We start from the raw sequence: 23397 nt of genomic DNA, 5'->3' as shown, positions 1-23397 counted from the left end.
TGGCATACGAGCTGGACAGCAGCCTCCTGAAAGAATTACAGCTCATTCTACTAGAGCGGTGGCTTCCACATGGGCTTTTAAAAACGATGCTTCTGTTGAACAGATTTGTAAGGCTGCGACTTGGTCCTCCCTTCATACCTTTTACAAATTTGATATTTTTGCTTCTTCTGAGGCTATTTTTGGGAGAAAAGTTCTTCAAGCAGTGGTGCCTTCCGTTTAGGCATCTGTCTTGTCCCTCCCGTTCATCCGTGTCCTGTTGCTTTGGTATTGTATCCCACAAGTAAGGATGAATCTGTGGACTTGTCGTATCTAGTAGAAGAAAAGGAAATTTATGCTTACCTGATAAATTGATTTCTTCTACGATACGACGAGTCCACGGCCCTCCCTGTCATTTTAGACAGATTATATTTTTGTTTTTAAACTTCAGTCACCTCTGCACCTTTTTTAGTTTCTCCTTTTTCTTCCTATACCTTCGGTCGAATGACTGGGGGGTGGAGTCAAGGGAGGAGCTATATAGACAGCTCTGCTGTGGTGCTCTTTGCCACTTCCTGTTAGCAGGAGGATAATATCCCACAAGTAAGGATGAATCCGTGGACTCGTCGTATCGTAGAAGAAATCTAATACCTTCACCTAAATCTAATACCTGTTTTTATTGTGAGGAGGCTACGGTATACCTGTCTGCTCAATTATGTTCCACATGCCTTGATAAGGTAGTTATATCTAAAAAAAACAAGATGTTTAGTACAACTGAGCTGTCCACCTGAGGGGTCTCTGTCCTGTGAGGTGCGTTCCCTGCAATCATCTACTTCTACACATACATCTTCCCATTGCACTGCTAATCCTCCTTCGGGAGGGGCCCTCTTACCGCCAGACTTTACTGAACAGTTACAAACAGCAGTGTCTGCGGCCTTCAGTGCTTTACCTCGCCCTGCCAATCGCAAGCAAAAGGTCAAATATTGCTACCCTTCCAAGGGGTCATCTACCAACTTGTTGGATTTATCTGATACTAGATTATCGGCTGATGAAGACTCCTCTAATACTTCAGAGGAGGCTCTTTCTGGGTCAGAATCAGCTGCCTCTAAGCCTCTGGCTGCGGAGGAAACAGACTTTAGATTTAGGATCAAGCACTTTCTTGTTAAAGCACGCTTTCTTCAAGCACGCTTTCTGTTAAAGGAAGTGTTCGCTACTTTAGAGGTTCCGGAACCTAAGTTACCCGAGGAACCTTCTATTCCTAAGCTTGATAAGGTTTATTAGGACAGGGTGGTGCCACAGACTTTCCTGGTTCCCGTAAAGATGGAAAATATTATTAAGAACGAATGGGAGAGACTTGGATCTTCTTTTTCCCCTTCTTTTAAGAAATTGTTCCCGGTTCCAGACTTTCAATTAGAATTGTGGGGGTCTGTCCCTAAGGTTGATGGAGCTATCTTCATGCTTGCTAAGCGCACCACTATCCCGCTTGAGGATAGTTCATCGTTTAAGGAGCCCATGGATAAGAAGCTAGAAACTTTGTTAAGAAAGATGTTTCAGCACACAGGGTATTTGTTTTAGCCTGCAGCGGCAGTTGCTGCGGTGGCTGGAGCCGCAGCCACTCCCCTCAACGAGATCCAGGAAAGAATTATGGCCTTGAGGGTAGTTAATTCTTTTATCTGTGATGCAAACATGCAGATTATTTGCTTGAATGCTAAGACATCAGGCTTTTCTGTTCTAGCCCGTAGGGCTATCTGGCTGAAGTCTTGGTCTGCAGACATGACTTCAAAATCTAGATTGCTTTCCCTTCCATTTAAGGGGAAGATTCTTTTTTTCGGTCCAGGCCTGGACTCTATCATATCCACGGTCATTAGGGGCAAAGGTACCTTTCAACCACAGGATAAGAAGAATAAACAGGGTCCTAATTTTCGTCCCTTTCGTTTGGATAAATCCCAACGTCAGCAGCCCTTCCACGAAGCCTGATCAGTCCAAGGGAATAAATCCAAGCAGAACAAGAAGCCTGCCAAAACAAAATGGGCATGAAGGGGCGGCCCCCGATCCATCGCTGGATCGTGTTGGGGGCAGACTATCATTTCTTGTGGTGGTTTGGCTGGGGGATGTGCAAGACCCTTGGGTTCTGGAGGTCATTGCTCAGGGTTACAGGATAGGTTTCAAATCTCATCCACCCAGGGGCAGATTCCTATTATCAAACTTTTCTTCAAGGCCAGAAAAACGAGAAGCTTTTCTAGGGAGCGTGAGGGATCTCTCCTCCCTGGGAGTAATTGTGCCAGTACCTCTAGCAGAGAGAGGTCTAGGGTACTACTCAAACCTTTTTGTGGTCCCAAAGAAGGAGGGTACGTTTCGCCCGATTCTAGACCTAAAGTGCTTAAACAAGTTTCTGTCGGTCCCATCGTTCAAGATGGAGACGATAAGGTCTATTCTGCCCTTAGTTCAAGATGGACAGTGCATGACTATGATAGACCTGAAGGATGCTTACCTTCATGTGCCTATACACAAGGATCACTTCAAGTTCTTAAGATTCGCTTTTCTGGACCAGCACTTTTGTGGCTTTTCCATTTGGTCTGGCTACTGCTCCAAGAGCCTTTACGAAGGTTCTAGGGGCTCTGCTCGCAGTGGCGAGATCCAGAAGTATTGCAGTAGCACCATACTTGGACGACATCCTGGTCCAGGCTCCGTCCTGCCGGCTGGCAGAAGACCATTCAAGAGCTCTTTTACTTCTTCAATCTCATGGATGGAAGATACTCTTAGGAAAGAGTTCTCTGGTTCCCAGTACCAGGGTGGAATTCCTGGGCACGATAATAGATTCCATATCCATGAGGATATTCCTTACATACCAGAGACGTTGCAAAATTACTTCCAATCGTCTTGCCCTCCAGACCTCCTTAAGGCCATCTGTGGCCCGGTGTATGGAGGTAATTGGGCTCATGGTTTCCAGCATAGATATCATCCCATTCGCCAGGTTCCATCTCAGACCTCTTCAGTTGTGCATGCTGAGGCAATGGAACGGTAATCATTCGGATCTGTCACAGCAGATTTCTCTGGACAACCGGTCGAGAGAATCGCTCTCTTGGTGGCTCTGTCCAGATCGCCTGTCCCAGGGGACATCCTTCTTGAGACCATCCTGGGAGATTGTGACTACGGATGCAAGTCTTTCAGGATGGGGATCTGTTTGGGGTGCCAGGAAGGCACAGGGCTGGTGGACTCAAGAGGAATCTCTTCTCCCGATCAACATTGTTTAACTTTGAGCGATCTTCAATGCTCTGAAGGCTTGGCCTCTTCTGGGTTCATTCCAGTTTATCAGATTCCAGTTGGACAACATAACCTTGGTGGCTTACATCAACCATCAGGCGGGGGGGGGGGGCGAGGAGCTCCCTAGCTATGAGGGAAGTATCTTGGATTCTGGAATGGGTGGAGGCCCACAACTGCTCGCTGTTAGCGATCCACATTCCTGGTGTGGACAACTGGGAAGTGGATTTCCTCAGCAGACAATCCTTTCATTCAGGGGAATGGTCTCTCCATCCCGAGGTGTTTGCGGAGATTTGCAACAGATGGGGGACGCCGGAGATGGATCTCTTGTCATCCCGACTCAATTCAAAGCTACCCAGATACGGGTCACGGTCCAGGGATCCACAGGCAGAGCTAATAGATGCATTAGCAGTGCCTTGGAGGATCAACCTAGTTTACATTTTTCCACCGTTACCACTTCTCCCTCGGGTAGTGGCCCGCATCAAGCAGGAGCAAGCTTTGGCTGTTCTAATTGCTTCATTGTGGCCGCGAAGGATGTGGTTTGCGGACCTGGTGGGGATGTCCTCATCTCCTCCGTGGAGGTTACCTTGTCGCAGAGATCTGCTGGAACAGGGTCCTTTTGTTCATCAGAATCTAGATTCTCTGAGGCTGACTGCGTGAAGATTGAACGCTTAGTCCTAGCCAAGAGAGGTTTTTCTGAGAGAGTGATTGATACTCTATTTCAAGCTAGAAAGTCGGTCACCCGTCTCATCTATCATAAGGTGTGGAGGACCTACATATTCTGGTGTGAAGAGCGTGGATTCCCCTGGCATAAGGTCAAGGTGTCCAGGATTCTTTCCTTTCTCCATGATGGTTTGGAGAAGGGACTTGCTGCTAGTTCCTTAAAAGGGACAGATTTCGGTTCTATCTGTGTTATGGCATAAGAGGCTCACTGAGCTTCCTGATGTACAGTCTTTTGTCTAGAATCAGGCCTGTGTTTAGACATTCCGCTCCTCCTTGGAGTTAAAACCTAGAACTTAAGGTTTTGCAGAGGGCTCCGTTTGAGCCCATGCATTCGGTTGACATTAAATTACTGTCTTGGAAGGTTCTTTTTCTACTGGCTATTGCTTCGGCACGCAGAGTCTCTGAGATGGCGGCCTTGCAATGTGAGCCTCCTTACCTAGTTTTTCGTACTGATAAGGCTGTTCTTCGCACTGGGTTGTGTTTTCTCCCTAAGGTTGTGTCTGATTAATCAGGAGATTGTGGTTCCTTCCTTGTGTCCTAAGCCTTCTTCTTCGAAGGAGCGATTACTTCATAATTTGGATGTGGTTCAAGCTTTGAAGTTCTCTCTTCAGGCTACAAAGGATATTTGGCAGACTTCGGCATTATTTGTTGTCTATTCTGGGAAGCGCAGAGGACAGAAGGCTTCTTCCACTTCCCTATCTTTTTGGTTGAGTAGCATTATTCGCTTATCATATGAAACAGCGGAACATAAGCCTCAGAGGATTACGGCTCATTCAACTAGAGCTGTGGCTTCATCTTGGGCCTTCAAGAAGGAGGCCTCTATGGAGCATATTTGTAGGGCGGCTACCTGGTCCTCCTTACATACTTTTTTAAAGTTTTACAAATTTGATGTTTTTGCTTCAGCTGGGAGAAAGGTTTTGCAGTCTGTGGTGCCCTCAGAATAGGGTTCGCCTCTCTTTTACCCTCCCGTTTCATTCAGTGTCCTCTAGAGCTTGGGTATATATTTCCCAAGAAATATATACCCAAAACATAAATTATGCTTACCAGATCATTTCCTTTCCATCTGTATGAGGAGAGTCCACGGCCCCCGCCCCTGTTTTCTTTGTTGGGCGGACCTAAATTTTTGTTATTCTTCTGGCACCTTTTATACCCTGTTATTTCTCCTACTGTTCCTTATTCCCTCGGCAGAATGGCTGGGGGATGAGGGGAGTGAGGGAGGTATTTAAGCCTTTGGCTGTGGTGTCTTTGCCTCCTCCTGGTGGCCAGGTTCTGTAATGCCACAAGTAAGGAATGAAGCCGTGGAATCTCCTCATACAGATGGAAAGGAAATTAATCTGGTTAGCATAATTTTGTTTTTCTTGCATCAGATTAGCGTGCTAGTGAAAAACATTTACTTTCAACTGTGCAAAGAGCAGGAGTCGAGCAGAGTTTGCTGTAATTACCGCTCTACTCGTCAACTAGCCCATGATGGGAAGAGTGAATATAAAGGGAAGACAATTGTATAAAATAAATGGAGAAATAAAATGCTAAACGTACAATCTTTTATATCCTTAAATGTGTCCAGGAGCGCAAATCAGCTGCTGGTGTACTAGAGGGGCTACAACCATGGTACTTTTGCAGGGCCAAAAAATGAGATTCAGTTCACTCATCTCCATTCAGAATACACCAAATAACTGAGCACAGCTACTTAAAGGGACATGAGACCTAAAATGATTATTTCATGATTCAGCTAGAGCATACAGTTTTAGCTTCTTAGTTGTGAGATATAGTATATAGTGCAGGTGACAACCATGAGGTCAACTTATTAAACGCCGGGCGGACATGATTCGCTGTAGCATCGCTAAATGCCAACAGCATACGCTATCAACATTTAACATTGCACAAGCAGTTCTTGTAAAATGCTTGTGCAATCCCGCCCCCTGCACATTTGCGGCCAATCAGCCGCTAGCAGAGGGTGTCAATCATCCGGATCAGGATGATTGCAGCCCGCCACCTAAAAGGTGGTGGACAAGTTAAGGAGCAGCATTCTTATGACGAGCTGGAAACTTCAGGTGGATAAAGCAGCACCCGCTTCTTATTAAATCCGCCCACATATGTCATCATCAGGGTGGTGGGGGGGCTTCTGGATTTACCCTGTATTTACCTCTGCAGCTACACATGGCTTAAAGGGAACTAGATGGGGAAAGTATTCAAACCCTCAGTCTTAGATCCCTAAAGCCCTAGAAGCCCATGAGACCCACCATTTGAAAGGTCTTGAAGGTATAAATTATAAGCTCAATTTTACAAAAAATAATATAAAAACACATTTTTTTCAATGAGAAGGTCTCTAGGCACTTACAACAAGCCATCAAAAAGGCCTAGAGACCTGCAAGACCCGTTGTTTAAAAGCTCTGATGCCCCCCTTAAAAATAAAGCCCCTATATAACTTCATAGCCACGTGCTATAGTAATAGTGATCGCCTGGTGTGAATAAATGTGCATTTATTTAAATAGAGACTCTTACACCTAGATTTAGAGTAGCCGTTTGGTGCATACTGAAAGAATGATAGAAGTAAATTGTATAAAATTGCACGCTGTATCTGAATCATGGTGTTATGTTGTCTTTATAATCCATGTATCTATCTATCTATATATTACTTTTAGACCCAATAACAATGTCTCATCCCTGTTTCTTATCTAAAGGTCTTACCATTACTCTCTGCATCCTGGCCTTATACCCTTCTGATCTACTAGAGAAGAAGGTAATATTAGTGCCTGAGAAGTCTTTCACCCAAGGTCTGAGCTCCCTGTTCCTTATCTAGGGGTCTTACCGTTACTTTCTGCATCCCGGCCTTATACGCTTCTGATCTACTAGAGAAGAAGGTAATATTAGTGCCTGAGAAGACTTTCACCCAAGGTCTGAGCTCCCTGTTCCTTATCTAGGGGTCTTACAATTACTCTCTGCATCCCGGCCTTATATGCTTCTGATCTACTAGAGAAGAAGGTAATATTAGTGCCTGAGAAGTCTCATACACAGGTCTGAGCTCCCTGTTCCTTATCTAAGGGTCTTATCATTACTTTCTGCATACCGGCCTTATACGCTTCTGATCTACTAGAGAAGAAGGTAATATTAGTACCTAAAAAGTCTCGCCCCCAGGTCTGAGCTCCCTGTTCCTTATCTAAGGGTCTTATCATTACTTTCTGCATCCCAGCCTTATACGCTTCTGATCTACTAGAGAAGAAGTTACCATTAGTACCTGAGAAGCCTCACACCCAGGTCTGAGCTCCTTGTTCCTTATCTAGGGGTCTTACCGTTACTCTCTGCTTCCCAGCCTTATAGGTTTCTGATCTACTAGAGAAGAAGGTAATATTAGTGCCTGAGAAGCCTCACCCCCAGGTCTGAGCTCTGTTTCTTATCTGGGGGTCTTACCATTACTCTCTGCATCCCGGCCTTATACGCTTCTGATCTACTAGAGAAGAATGTAATATTAGTGCCTGAGAAGTCTTTCCCCCAAGGTCTGAGGTCCCTGTTCCTTATCTAGGGGTCTTACCATTACTCTCTGCATCCTGGCCTTATATGCTTCTGATCTACTAGAGAAGAATGTAATATTAGTGCCTGAGAAGTCTTTCCCCCAAGGTCTGAGCTCCCTGTTCCTTATCTAGGGGTCTTACCATTACTCTCTGCATCCCGGCCTTATACGCTTCTGATCTACTAGAGAAGAAGGTAATATTAGTGCCTGAGAAGTCTTTCACCCAAGGTCTGAGCTCCCTGTTCCTTATCTAGGGGTCTTACAATTACTCTCTGCATCCCGGCCTTATATGCTTCTGATCTACTAGAGAAGAAGGTAATATTAGTGCCTGAGAAGTCTCATACACAGGTCTGAGCTCCCTGTTCCTTATCTAAGGGTCTTATCATTACTTTCTGCATACCGGCCTTATACGCTTCTAATCTACTAGAGAAGAAGGTAATATTAGTACCTGAAAAGTCTCGCCCCCAGGTCTGAGCTCCCTGTTCCTTATCTAAGGGTCTTATCATTACTTTCTGCATCCCAGCCTTACACGCTTCTGATCTACTAGAGAAGAAGTTACCATTAGTACCTGAGAAGCCTCACACCCAGGTCTGAGCTCCCTGTTCCGTATCTAGGGGTCTTACCATTACTCTCTGCTTCCCAGCCTTATAGGTTTCTGATCTATTAGAGAAGAAGGTAATATTAGTGCCTGAGAAGCCTCACCCCCAGGTCTGAGCTCTGTTTCTTATCTGGGGGTCTTACCATTACTCTCTGCATCCCGGCCTTATACACTTCTGATCTACTAGAGAAGAATGTAATATTAGTGCCTGAGAAGTCTTTCCCCCAAGGTCTGAGGTCCCTGTTCCTTATCTAGGGGTCTTACCATTACTCTCTGCATCCCGGCCTTATATGCTTCTGATCTACTAGAGAAGAAGGTAATATTAGTGCCTGAGAAGTCTTTCCCCCAAGGTCTGAGCTCCCTGTTCCTTATCTAGGGGCCTTACCATTACTCTCTACATCCCGGCCTTATACGCTTCTGATCTACTAGACTAGAGAAGAAGGTAATATTAGTGCCTGAGAAGTCTTTCACCCAAGGTCTGAGCTCCCTGTTCCTTATCTAGGGGTCTTACCATTACTCTCTGCATCCCGGCCTTATATGCTTCTGATCTACTAGAGAAGAAGGTAATATTAGTGCCTGAGAAGTCTTTCCCCCAAGGTCTGAGCTCCCTGTTCCTTATAAGGGGTCTTACCATTACTCTCTCCATCCCGGCCTTATATGCTTCTGATCTACTAGAGAAGAAGGTAATATTAGTGCCTGAGAAGTCTTTCCCCCAAGGTCTGAGCTCCCTGTTCCTTATAAGGGGTCTTACCATTACTCTCTCCATCCCGGCTTTATACGCTTCTGATCTACTAGAGAAGAAGGTAATATTATTGCCTGAGAAGTCTCATACCCAGGTTTGAGCTCCCTGTTCCTTATCTAAGGGTCTTATCATTACTTTCTGCATCCCAGCCTTATACGCTTCTGATCTACTAGAGAATAAGTTACCATTAGTACCTGAGAAGCCTCACGTCCAGGTCTGAGCTCCCTGCTCCTTATCTAGGGGTCTTACCGTTACTCTCTGCTTCCCGGCCTTATAGGTTTCTGATCTACTAGAGAAGAAGGTAATATTAGTGCCTGAGAAGCCTCACCCCCAGGTCTGAGCTCCGTTTCTTATCTAGGGGTCTTACCGTTACTCTCTGCATCCCGGCCTAATAGGTTTCTGATCTACTAGCGAAGAAGGTAATATTAGTGCCTGAGAAGTCTCACGCCCAGGTCTGAGCTCCCTGTTCCTTATCTAAGGGTCTTATTGTTACTTTCTGCATCCCGGCCTTATACCCTTCTGATCTACTAGAGAAGAAGGAAATATTAGTGCCTGAGAAGTATCACACCCAGGTCTGAGCTCCCTGTTCCTTATCTAAGGGTCTTATCGTTACTCTGCATCCCGGCCTTATATGCTTCTGATCTACTAGAGAAGAAGGTAATATTAGTGCCTGAGAAGTCTCACACCCAGGTCTGAGCTCCCTGTTCCTTATCTAAGGGTCTTATCGTTACTCTGCATCCCGGCCTTATATGCTTCTGATCTACTAGAGAAGAAGGTAATATTAGTGCCTGAGAAGTCTCACACCCAGGTCTGAGCTCCCTGTTCCTTATCTAAGGGTCTTATCATTACTCTCTGCATCCCGGCCTTATATGCTTCTGATCTACTAGAGAAGAAGGTAATATTAGTGCCTGAGAAGTCTCATACCCAGGTCGGAGCTCCCTGTTCCTTATCTAAGGGTCTTATCATTACTCTCTGCATCCCGGCCTTATATGCTTCTGATCTACTAGAGAAGAAGGTAATATTAGTGCCTGAGAAGTCTCATATCCAGGTCTGAGCTCCCTGTTCCTTATCTAGGGGTCTAACCGTTACTCTCTGCATCATGGCCTTATAGGTTTTTGATCTACTAGAGAAGAAGGTAATATTAGTGCCTGAGAAGTATCACACCCAGGTCTGAGCTCCCTGTTCCTTATCTAAGGGTCTTATTGTTACCTTCTGCATCACGGCCTTATACGCTTCTGATCTACTAGAGAAGAAGTTAATATTAGTACCTGAGAAGCCTCACGCCCAGGTCTGAGCTCCCTGTTCCTTATCTAGGGGTCTTACCGTTACTCTCTGCTTCCCGGCCTTATAGGTTTCTGATCTACTAGCGAAGAAGGTAATATTAGTGCCTGAGAAGTCTCACGCCCAGGTCTGAGCTCCCTGTTCCTTATCTAAGGGTCTTATTGTTGCTTTCTGCATCCCGGCCTTATACCCTTCTGATCTACTAGAGAAGAAGGAAATATTAGTGCCTGAGAAGTATCACACCCAGGTCTGAGCTCCCTGTTCCTTATCTAAGGGTCTTATCGTTACTCTCTGCATCCCGGCCTTATATGCTTCTGATCTACTAGAGAAGAAGGTAATATTAGTGCCTGAGAAGTCTCACACCCAGGTCTGAGCTCCCTGTTCCTTATCTAAGGGTCTTATCATTACTCTCTGCATCCCGGCCTTATATGCTTCTGATCTACTAGAGAAGAAGTTAATATTAGTACCTGAGAAGTCTCATACCCAGGCCGGAGCTCCCTGTTCCTTATCTTAGTACCTGAGAAGTCTCATACCCAGGCCGGAGCTCCCTGTTCCTTATCTAAGGGTCTTATCGTTACTCTCTGCATCCCGGCTTTATATGCTTCTGATCTACTAGAGAAGAAGGTAATATTAGTGCCTGAGAAGTCTCATATCCAGGTCTGAGCCCCCTGTTCCTTATCTAGGGGTCTAACCATTACTCTCTGCATCATGGCCTTATAGGGTTTTGATCTACTAGAGAAGAAGGTAATATTAGTGCCTGAGAAGTATCACACCCAGGTCTGAGCTCCCTGTTCCTTATCTAAGGGTCTTATTGTTACCTTCTGCATCACGGCCTTATACGCTTCTGATCTACTAGAGAAGAAGTTAATATTAGTACCTGAGAAGTATCACACCCAGGTCTGAGCTCCCTGTTCCTTATCTAAGGGTCTTATCGTTACTTTCTGCATCACGGCCTTATACGTTTCTGATCTACTAGAGAATAAGTTAATATTAGTACCTGAGAAGTATCACACCCAGGTCTGAGCTCCCTGTTCCTTATCTAAGGGTCTTATCGTTACTCTCTGCATCCTGGCCTTATACGCTTCGGATCTACTAGAGAAGAAGGTAATATTAGTGCCTGAGAAGTCTCACGCTCACTGTGGTACACACTAGTCTTTACTTCTACTAATTTGTCCTTTACAACGCTGGATCTGTCAAGTCAAAATTCAGATAGAACATGCAATTTGTTTCAACTTTCCAATTTACTTATCTCATTTGCTAAAATGTTCTCATGGTATCCCTTGTTGAAAAGGCTATCTAGGTAGGCTTAGGAGAAGCAACGCACTACTGGGAGCTGGCTGCTGATTGGTGTCTGCATATATATGTCTCTTGTCAGTCGCTCACTCAATATGTTCAGCTAGCTCCCAGTAGTGCATTGCTGCTTCTTCAACAAATGGTACCAAGAGAATGAATTAGTAAATTGAAAATGTGTTGCTCTGTCTGAATCATTAAATATTTATTTGGGATCTCATGTCCCTCTAATGGTCCTGTTTACCAAAGTAGATCAGAACCCCCCTCTTGGCTAGATTACAAGTATTGCAGTACGGCTTTTAACGCTGAAAAAAATGGCAATTTCAGTGTAATGGCCAGGAACGCATATTACGAGTCGTATCGGTATAGCTGCAAGCATTTTAGCCTGTAACGCAACATCCATTCCGCACTCAAAAATAATTTGTATGTGGGATTTTCATAGCACCAGGTTTTGCGTTGAGGCTAAAATGCTTGCGTTACAGTTTATACCGACACGATCCATACCGCCATCTTAGAGCATTAGTTATGGATTTTGCAAAAAAAAGTTTCACAAAACTCCTAACTAAAGTGTTACAAAGTACACTAACACCCATAAACTACCTATTAACCCCTAAACTGCCACTCTCCCGCATTGCAAACCTTATTTAAAATGTATTAACCCCTAATCTACCGCACACCCACTTCGCGATTATTAAATAAACCTAATAACCCCTAATCTGCGGCTCCCCGACATCGCCAACACTATAATGAAGTTATTAACCCCTAAACCTCCAGCCTCCCACATCGCCGCTACTAAATAAACCTATTAACCCCTAAACTGCCAGCCTCCCCACATCGCAAAGCACTAAATTAAACTATTAACCCCTAAACCTAACACCCCCCTAACTTAACATTAAATTTACAATATTACTTTCTTAAAATAAATAAAAACTTACCTGTGAAATAAAAATAAACCTAACATTACTATTCTACTAAAATACAAAAATACTACCAATTAAAAAAAAAAAATCTAAACTTACAAAAAATACTAAACACTAAATTACGAAAATTAAAAAACACTAAGCTTACAAAAAATAATAAACAAAATTATCAAAAAAAAAAACAATTACACCTAATCTAATAGCCCTCTAAAATTAAACAATCCCCCCCAAAATAAAAATAACCCCTTGCCTAAAATAAACTACCAATAGCCCTTATAAGGGCCTTTTGTGGGGCATTGTCAAAGACCTACGCTACCCATTGCCCATTTGTATGGGCATTGCCCTTAAAAGGGCATTCAGCTCTTTTTTACTGCCCTTAAAAGGGCATTCAGCTCTTTTACAAAAGCCCAAAGCCCTAATCTAAAAAAAATACCCACCCAAAAAAAAAACAACAAAACACGTAACACTAGCCCTAGAATATCTACTCACGGTTCCTGAAGTTTAGACATCCATCTCCATCCAGGCGGCGAGAAGCCTTCATCCAGGCGGCAATATCTTCATTCATCTCGGGGACGTCTTCTATATCCCGGCGGCGCGGAACAGAGCTATCCTAGAATCCATCCTGTGCGGAGCGTCGTCTTCAGACGGTCACTGCCGTACACTAAAGTTGAATGCAAGGTAGCCGTTTCAAAATGGCGTACCTTGCATTCCTGTTGACTGATTTGATTCTTCAAATTCAAATCAGCCAATAGGATGAGATCTTCTGAAATCCTATTGGCTGTTCAAAACAGCCAATAGGATGAGAGCTACTGTAATCCTATTGGCTGATTTGGTTACTTTCAGGAACCATGTTTGATGATATGCATTAATTCAAAAAGTGCTTCTAGAGCTGTTCTGGCTAGACAAGCATTATGGATTACGCCCTGGTCTGCTGATATGGTCTCTGAGAACTGACTGGTCAAGAAATCCACTCCTGTCTCAAACTCAGCATGGAGGTGTGGTCCCCATTCCAGATGAAGCACTGGTAGGGGTAGATTAAATCTTTCTCAAGAGGTTTGGGAAAAGTCAGTTCATGACCCTTGGGTGTTGGAAATTATATCTCATGGGTATTGAATAAGCTTCATTCAAAAACTCCTTGAGGAAGATTTTTACAGTCTCTGAGTTCCTCAAGATCCTTTGAAGGCTACAGCCTTTTGGACTTGTGTTAGGGACTTGTAGACAATGGGAGTACTTGCTTCTGTTCTGGTTTCACAAATAAACCAGAGACTCTATCCCATGCTTTTCATTGTACCAAAAAAGGAAAGTACATTTCAGCTTATTTTGAATCTCAAAACGTCCAAAAGTTTCTTAAAGTTCCAGCTTTCAAAATGCAGATGATTTGCACTGTACTTCCTTTGCTTCCATTGATTTAAAGGGACATGACCCAACATTTTCTTTTGTGATTCAGACAGAGTGTACAAATAAAAAAAAATTATTCCAGTTTACTTCTATGATATTTGCTTTGTTCTCCTGGTATTCTTTGTTAAATAGATATCTAGATAGGTAGTGTGCACTTGTATGGAACACTTCATAGCAGGATAAAGTGCTGACATCTAATGCTCTTCCAAATGTATCTTGCAAAACTGCTGCTATATAGTGATGCAGATACATGCAGGCTCCTGGGCTTTCTTTCATGCTGTTCAACAAAAGATACCAAAAGAACAAAGCAAGTCTGATAATAGAAATAAACTGTAAAGTTGTTTAAAATTACATCCTTTACCTAAATCATAAAAGAAAAATGTTGGGTTACGTGTCCCTTTAAAATAAACTTATTTACATATCCCTTTCCACAGGGATCATGTCAGGTTCTTGAGATTTGCCTTTCTCGAGCAGGTATTATGAGTTTGTGGTGCTCCCTTTTAATCTGGCAGCAGTGCCAGAGTCTTTACAAATGTTCTAGGAGTATTGCTGACTGCAATGTGAGCTCAGGAGATCTGAAGCTTCGTATCTAGATGATATTCTGGTACAAGGGCTCTCTCTTCAGCTAACAATGACACATACACAAGTGGGTTGTCAGCTGCTTTGCAGTCATGGTTGGAAAATCAACCTACAGAGGAGATCATTGATTCCTCAGACCCAGGTATCCTTCCTAGGGTCTATAATCACCTCAATGACTATGATCTTCTCTAACAGAACAGCACAGACTCAAACTGCAACAGTCCTGTGCTCAACACCAACTCAATCCTCTTCCTTACCTTCCTCAAAGCATGGTGTAGGCCTCATGGCCACTGATTCTGTTGGACCCAAAGATGAGACTGTCTTTAACATGGTGGCAGACTCACCAATCCCTTGTTTATAGAGCCTTCTTCTTCAGCCAGCATGGATTGTGATTACCACAAATAACAATCTGGGAGGTTGGAGTGCATTCTGAGGGGACTCAGAGTGCAAGGAGTCTGGTCTTCTTGGGAATTGAGGTTACCAATAAACATTATGGAATTCTGTGCAATCTTCAGGACCCTTCATAGTTGAGTTTGGAAGATTGGGAAGCAGACTTACTCAGTCGTCAGTACCTTCAACCCAGAAAATGGTCCTTGAATAAGTTGGTATTCGTCCAGATTGTAAATTGTTTGGGAAGGCCAGGCCTAGATCTCATGGCCTCTTCCTTGAATCACAACTTACCCCAGTATTGTGCAAAGTTTTGAGATCCAAACGCGACTATAATAGAAGCACTAATGATTCCCTGGTCGTTTAATCTGATTTACATCTTATCTCCTTTTGTATAACTATCCGGGATAATAGCCAAGATAAGACAGGATAGGACCACAGTGATTCTGATTGCTCCGGCATGACCTTGTAGGACTTGGTACGCAAATCCTGTACAAATGCCAGTTAGCCTTGGAATCTTCCTCTTAGGAAGCACCTTCTCTCTCAAGGCCCTTTCTTCCATCAATAGCTTAAATCTCTCAATTTGACAGTGTGGCAATTGAACGCCTGATTTTGTCTCAGGGCCTGATATTCAAAAGCTCTCCGCTCAAGCGAGGTGATCTAAAACATCTCGTCAGCATGGAGAGGTCCCTAACAAAATGTAAGAAACACAAATTTTAATTTGAAAGATATTTATCTCACTATGCAGAGTTCTTGTTGTGAAGGAGAGTCACCTATGTTGCAATATAAGGTCTACAATAAAATCCCACAGATTTTGCATGATTTCCCTCCATGCCGGCGAGCTTCTGAGCATCTGAGAGGTTTTTCAGACCAAGTGACAGACACTTTCCTTCAGGCCAAAAAGTTTGTTAAAAGACGCAAATATCACAAAAGCTGATATCATAAAAGTTTCTTATTAAAACGTTTTTGTCTTTATTAACAATACATAACATAATAAATAAATAGGTTTTCCATCTGAATTTTATGGGCGTTCCATGGGAGTTACCTGTAATGTAGAAGTGAAAAATTACCATGAGTTCCTAATATTCTAAACAATATCCACAGCTTAGCTGAACCTTTTCACACATATCTGTATCGCCAAACCTTTTAGTGGTGAGATTAGCTATTGTAAGAAATCTACTGAATGTACAGTGAAACTTAGTCTGCATTTCTTTTATTTGAATAATTACTAATCAGAACCAGTTTTTACATTTACAGTATGTTTTATAGTATATTTACAGTATGTTATGTAAACATGTCCCCTCCACACTGCTGCAATCTGCATTTACTAGCGATGTGGGCGGTGATCCCTATAGTTTCCTATTGAGGGCACATTGGTACTAGTCTGAACAATGAGGGTCAGCCCACTTTTTTATATTGCACCCAACGATTGGATTACGAGACTGTCAATATTGAACATGAACATTTCTCATGTATCTGACTTTCCTTTGAACATCCGGCCCTTTATCTCCTTGTAGCAGACATACTCTGTTCTCTCTTGCCTCTATCTCTTATAGCATGTGAACCTCACCCAGGGGTAAATGTCAGTTTAATCTTATGTGTGTTCCAGACAGTCAAGGGTTAAAACACTGCTGTGCATAAGATTTGCAGCTATTTTATTTTTAAGTTCATTTTAAAAGCTGCAAACACTTTTAAGAAAAATAATAGGTAAAGAAAATTACAGCAGCATTAATTACTATTTCTGTAATTTACAAAGATGGGATCCCTGGGAAATCCTTAAACATATTCCCTAATGTCCAGTAAACTGCCCTTGAACCTTAGCATGGAGGATGGGGATAGGTGTAGGGTCATAGCCAGTACCCTCCACTTGTTGTAGATACCAATTCAGAACAGTTAAAATGTTCTCATTTCAATAATTATTAAAATAATTATGTCATTTATAAATAACATTATTTCCATTGTGTTTTTTCTTAACAGGTGAATTCACAAACAGTGCTGATGCTTCTTTCAGTCTTCTTCAAAATAAAAGAAGCCACGTGGGATATATATGTTCTGAATGTGGGAAATATTTTACTTGGAAATCGCATCTAAATATTCATCAGAAAATTCATACAGGAGAACGAGGATTTTCATGTTCTGACTGTGGGAAATGTTTTACTACGAAATCATCTCTTATTAGGCACCAGAAAATTCATGCAGGGGAGAAAACATTTTCATGCTCTGACTGTGAGAAATGTTTTACTCTAAAATCCCATCTTACTGCGCATCAGAAAATTCATACAAGAGAGAGAGGATTTTTATGTCCTGACTGTGGGAAATGTTTTACTTTGAAATCTTCTCTTATTCGGCATCAAAAGATTCATACAGGGGAAAAAGAATTTTTGTGTTCTGAATGTGGGAAGTGTTTTACTCAGAAATCACATCTCATTAGGCATCATATAAGTCATTCAGGGCAAAAAGCATTTTCATGTTCTGAATGTGGGAAATGTTTTACCTTGAAGCCAGCTCTAAACACTCATATGAAAATTCATACAGGGGAGAAAGATTTTGTGTGTTTTAAATGTGGGAAATGTTTTACTCAGCAATCAACTCTTATAAATCATCAGAGGGTTCATATTAAAGAAAATCAGAGCTTAAACTCTAAGGCGTAGAGGCCGACACATGGTTATCATCTGCACAATGTCTAGAATGCTGACGATGACTACATGTCCTCTGGGGGGGCACACTTTTTAGGCTGTTTGAGGTCCTGTTCTCAACCTCACCAGTTGCAAAGTGGCTAAATGTGTTTTTTATAGGCTTAAATAGCCAAGTGATCACTTGTTGTAAATAAAATGTGCATTTACAAGAGCAGAGGTTTATGAAATGGAGCCCCTATGTGCAGATCAAAATTATGTAAATACACCCAAAGGTCCTTTTAATTTTTATATATATATATACACAGGCGTACCTCGTTTTATTGCGCTTTGCAGATACTGCTCTTTTTACAAATTAAAGGTTTGTGGCAACCCTGTGTAGAGCAAGTCTACCTGTGCCATTTTTTCAACATATATACACATGTAAACACATAATTACATATGAATACAAACACAAAAGATTATGACTCACTGAAGGCTCAGTTGATGGTTAGCATTTTTTTAGCAATAAAGTATTTTTTAATTAAGGTATGTACATTTTTTTTTTAGACATAATGCTATTGCACACTTAATAGATACAGTGTAGTATAAATATATCTTGTATATGTAGTGGGAAACAAAAATATTAGTGTGACTCACTTTATCGCTATATATGCTTTATTGTGGTGGTCTGGACCCGAACACACAATATCTCTGAGGTGCCCCTGTATATATATATATATATATATATATATATATATATATATATATATAATATAAAGATAAACCCTTCTTTGAAATTTAGGTTCTGTTTACGGGATTGCTGTCAGGTGATCACTGAGGTGACAGTGTTTACCTAACTGGAATTTAAATTGACCAGGTATACAGGGTAAGCCCCTACGTTAACATCAAAAGTGCAAGAGGACTCCAAAAGACCTTATCTGAATTAGGAAAGCCTCCATGGTTGCGTAGAATGCATTGTGCTGAAATCTAACTATATATATATATATACTGTATTGTGTGTATATATATATATATATACAGTATCTCACAAAAGTGAGTACACCCCTCACATTTTTGTAAATATTTTATTATATCTTTTCATGTGACAACACTGAAGAAATGACACTTTGCTACAATGTAAAGTAGTGAGTGTACAGCCTGTATAACAGTGTCAATTTGCTTTCCCCTCAAAATAATTCAACACACAGCCATTAATGTCTAAACCGTTGGCAACAAAAGTGAGTACACCCCTAAGTGGAAATGTCCAAATTGGAACCAATTAGCCATTTTCCCTCCCCGATGTCAGGTGACTCTTTAGTTTTACAAGGTCTCAGGTGTGAATGGGGAGCAGGTGTGTTAAATTTGGTGTTATCGCTCTCATACTGGTCACTGGAAGTTCAATATGGCACCTCATGGCAAATAACTGTCTGAGGATCTGAAAAATAGAATTGTTGCTCTACATAAAGATGGCCTAGGCTATAAGAAGATTGCCAAGACCCTGAAACTGAGCTGCAGCACGGTGGGCAAGACCATACAGCGGTTTCACAGGACATGTTCCACTCAGAACAGGCCTCACCATGGTCGACCAAAGAAGTTGAGTGCACGTGCTCAGCATCATATCCATAGGTTGTCTTTGGGAAATAGACGTATGAGTGCTGCAAGCATTGCTGCAGAGGTTGAAGTGGTTAGGTTCAGCCTGTCAATGCTCAGACCATACGCTGCACACTGCATCAAATTGGTATGCATGGCTGTCGTCCCAGAAGGAAGCCTCTTCTAAAGATGATGCACAAGAAAGCCAGCAAACAGTTTGCTGAAGACAAGCAGACTAAGGACATGGATTACTGGAACCATGACCTGTGGTCCGATGAGACCAAGATAAACTTATTTGGTTCAGATGGTGTCAAGCGTGTGTGGCGGCAACCAGGTGAGGAGTACAAAGACAAGTGTGTCTTGCCTACAGTCAAGCATGGTGGTGGGAGCATCATGGTCTGGGCCTGCATGAATGCTGCCGGCACTGGGGAGCTACAGTTCATTGAGGGAACCATCAATGCCAACATGTACTGTGACATACTGAAGCAGAGCATGATCCCCTCCCTTTGGAGACTGGGCCACAGGGCAGTATACCAACATGATAACAACCCCAAACACACCTCCAAGACGACCACTGCCTTGCTAAAGAAGCTGAAGGTAAAGGTGATGGACTGGCCAAGCATGTTTCCAGACCTAAACTCTATTGAACATCTGTGGGGCATCATTAAACGGTAGGTGGGGGAGCACAAGGTCTCTAACATCAATCAGCTCCGTGATGTCTTCATGGAGGAGTGGAAGAGGAGTCCAGTGGCAACCTGTGAAGCTCTGGTGAACTCCATGCCCAAGAGGGTTAAGGCAGTGCTGGAAAATAATGGTGGCCACGCAAATTATTGACACTTTGGGCCCAATTTGGACATTTCCACTTAGTAGGGTGACCATATTGCCGCTTTAAAAGGGGACACATATGAAAAATACATATGTCAGGGTTCTTATTTAAACCATTTATTTAAACAACCCTGAGATATGTATTTTCTCCAACATAGGTGTGTCCGGTCCACGGCGTCATCCTTACTTGTGGGATATTCTCTTCCCCAACAGGAAATGGCAAAGAGCCCAGCAAAGCTGGTCACATGATCCCTCCTAGGCTCCGCCTTCCCCAGTCATTCTCTTTGCCGTTGTACAGGCAACATCTCCACGGAGATGGCTTGGAGTTTTTTAGTGTTTAACTGTAGTTTTTATTATTCAATCAAGAGTTTGTTATTTTAAAATAGTGCTGGTATGTACTATTTACTCTGAAACAGAAAAGAGATGAAGATTTCTGTTTGTAAGAGGAAAATGATTTTAGCAACCGTTACTAAAATCGATGGCTGTTTCCACACAGGACTGTTGAGAGGAATTAACTTCAGTTGGGGGAACAGTGAGCAGACTTTTGCTGCTTGAGGTATGACACATTCTAACAAGACGATGTAATGCTGGAAGCTGTCATTTTCCCTATGGGATCCGGTAAGCCATTTTTATTACAGAAAGAAAAAAAAGGGCTTCACAAGGGCTTTTTAAGACTGTAGACATTTTCTGGGCTAAATCGATTTATATATAAACATATGTTATACTCCATAGCCTTGAGGAATTATTTTAATCTTGGGAATTTTGTAAAATAACCGGCAGGCACTGTATTGGACACCTTATTCTCTAGGGGCTTTCCCTAATCATAGGCAGAGTCTCATTTTCGCGCCTGTATTGCGCACTTGTTTTTGAGAAGCATGACATGCAGATGCATGTGTGAGGAGCTCTGATACATAGAAAAGACTTTCTGAAGGCGTCATTTGGTATCGTATTCCCCTTTGGGCTTGGTTGGGTCTCAGCAAAGCAGATACCAGGGACTGTAAAGGGGTTAAATATAAAAACGGCTCCGGTTCCGTTATTATAAGGGTTAAAGCTTCCAAATTTGGTGTGCAATACTTTTAAGGCTTTAAGACACTGTGGTGAAATTTTGGTGAATTTTGAACAATTCCTTCATACTTTTTCGCAATTGCAGTAATAAAGTGTGTTCAGTTTAAAATTTAAAGTGACAGTAACGGTTTATTTTAAAACGTTTTCTCCAACATAGGTGTGTCCGGTCCACGGCGTCATCCTTACTTGTGGGATATTCTCTTCCCCAACAGGAAATGGCAAAGAGCCCAGCAAAGCTGGTCACATGATCCCTCCTAGGCTCCGCCTACCCCAGTCATTCTCTTTGCCGTTGTACAGGCAACATCTCCACGGAGATGGCTTAGAGTTTTTTAGTGTTTAACTGTAGTTTTTATTATTCAATCAAGAGTTTGTTATTTTGAAATAGTGCTGGTATGTACTATTTACTCAGAAACAGAAAAGAGATGAAGATTTCTGTTTGTATGAGGAAAATGATTTTAGCAACCGTCACTAAAATCCATGGCTGTTCCACACAGGACTGTTGAGAGCAATTAACTTCAGTTGGGGGAACAGTGAGCAGTCTCTTGCTGCTTGAGGTATGACACATTCTAACAAGACGATGTAATGCTGGAAGCTGTCATTTTCCCTCTGGGATCCGGTAAGCCATGTTTATTACGATTGTAAATAAGGGCTTCAAAAAGGGCTTATTAAGACTGTAGACTTTTTTTGGGCTAAATCGATTGATTATTAACACATATTTAGCCTTGAGGAATCATTTTATCTGGGTATTTTGATATAATAATATCGGCAGGCACTGTTTTAGACACCTTATTCTTTAGGGGCTTTCCCAAAGCATAGGCAGAGTCTCATTTTCGCGCCGGTGTTGCGCACTTGTTTTTGAGAGGCATGGCATGCAGTCGCATGTGAGAGGAGCTCTGATACTTAGAAAAGACTTTCTGAAGGCGTCATTTGGTATCGTATTCCCCTTGGGGCTTGGTTGGGTCTCAGCAAAGCAGATACCAGGGACTGTAAAGGGGTTAATGTTCAAAACGGCTCCGGTTCCGTTATTTTAAGGGTTAAAGCTTCCAAATTTGGTGTGCAATACTTTTAAGGCTTTAAGACACTGTGGTGAAAATTTAGTAAATTTTGAACAATTCCTTCATGTTTTTTCGCATTTGCAGTAATAAAGTGTGTTCAGTTTAAAATTTAAAGTGACAGTAACGGTTTTATTTTAAAACGTTTTTTGTACTTGTTATCAAGTTTATGCCTGTTTAACATGTCTGAACTACCAGATAGACTGTGTTCTGAATGTGGGGAAGCCAGAATTCCTATTCATTTAAATAAATGTGATTTATGTGACAATGACAATGATGCCCAAGATGATTCCTCAAGTGAGGGGAGTAAGCATGGTACTGCATCATTCCCTCCTTCGTCTACACGAGTCTTGCCCACTCAGGAGGCCCCTAGTACATCTAGCGCGCCAATACTCCTTACTATGCAACAATTAACGGCTGTAATGGATAATTCTGTCAAAAACATTTTAGCCAAAATGAACACTTATCAGCGTAAGCGCGACTGCTCTGTTTTAGATACTGAAGAGCATGACGACGCTGATATTAATATTTCTGAAGGGCCCCTAACTCAGTCTGATGGGGCCAGGGAGGTTTTGTCTGAGGGAGAAATTACTGATTCAGGGAACATTTCTCAACAAGCTGAACCTGATGTGATTGCATTTAAATTTAAGTTGGAACATCTCTGCATTCTGCTTAAGGAGGTATTATCCACTCTGGATGATTGTGACAAGTTGGTCATCCCAGAGAAACTATGTAAAATGGACAAGTTCCTAGAGGTGCCGGGGCTCCCAGAAGCTTTTCCTATACCCAAGCGGGTGGCGGACATTGTTAATAAAGAATGGGAAAGGCCCGGTATTCCTTTCGTCCCTCCCCCCATATTTAAAAAATTGTTTCCTATGGTCGACCCCAGAAAGGACTTATGGCAGACAGTCCCCAAGGTCGAGGGAGCGGTTTCCACTTTAAACAAACGCACCACTATACCCATAGAGGATAGTTGTGCTTTCAAAGATCCTATGGATAAAAAATTAGAAGGTTTGCTTAAAAAGATGTTTGTTCAGCAGGGTTACCTTCTACAACCAATTTCATGCATTGTCCCTGTCGCTACAGCCGCATGTTTCTGGTTCGATGAGCTGATAAAGGCGGTCGACAGTGATTCTCCTCCTTATGAGGAGATTAGGGACAGAATCAATGCTCTCAAATTGGCTAATTCTTTCACCCTAGACGCCACTTTGCAATTGGCTAGGTTAGCGGCTAAGAATTCTGGGTTTGCTATTGTGGCACGCAGAGCGCTTTGGTTGAAATCTTGGTCGGCTGATGCGTCTTCCAAGAACAAGCTACTTAACATTCCTTTCAAGGGGAAAACGCTGTTTGGCCCTGACTTGAAAGAGATTATCTCGGATATCACTGGGGGTAAGGGCCACGCCCTTCCTCAGGATCGGCCTTTCAAGGCAAAAAATAAACCTAATTTTCGTCCCTTTCGTAGAAATGGACCAGCCCAAAGTGCTACGTCCTCTAAGCAAGAGGGTAATACTTCTCAAGCCAAGCCAGCTTGGAGACCAATGCAAGGCTGGAACAAGGGAAAGCAGGCCAAGAAACCTGCCACTGCTACCA

The 23397-nt window shown here is 42.5% G+C and overlaps 1 protein-coding gene across 2 annotated transcripts in view; it reads left to right on the top strand.

Annotated features, from left to right (window-relative positions):
• Window positions 1–17508, top strand: part of LOC128666723 (gastrula zinc finger protein XlCGF17.1-like) — a 97418-nt gene extending 79910 nt beyond the window's left edge. For both annotated transcript variants that reach the window (XM_053721471.1, XM_053721472.1), the window contains exon 5: window positions 16638–17508. In XM_053721471.1, the coding sequence (XP_053577446.1) occupies window positions 16638–17311 (674 nt within the window). In that variant the 3' untranslated portion in view covers window positions 17312–17508. The remainder of the gene's footprint in view (window positions 1–16637) is intronic.
• The last annotated feature ends 5889 nt before the right edge of the window (window positions 17509–23397 follow it).

The sequence above is a fragment of the Bombina bombina genome, chromosome 7 (genome assembly GCF_027579735.1).
Source record: "Bombina bombina isolate aBomBom1 chromosome 7, aBomBom1.pri, whole genome shotgun sequence".
In the NCBI taxonomy this organism is placed as follows: Eukaryota; Metazoa; Chordata; class Amphibia; order Anura; family Bombinatoridae; genus Bombina; species Bombina bombina.
The sequence above is the reverse complement of the archived record's forward strand: the minus strand, read 5'-3'. Positions and strand labels throughout refer to the sequence as shown.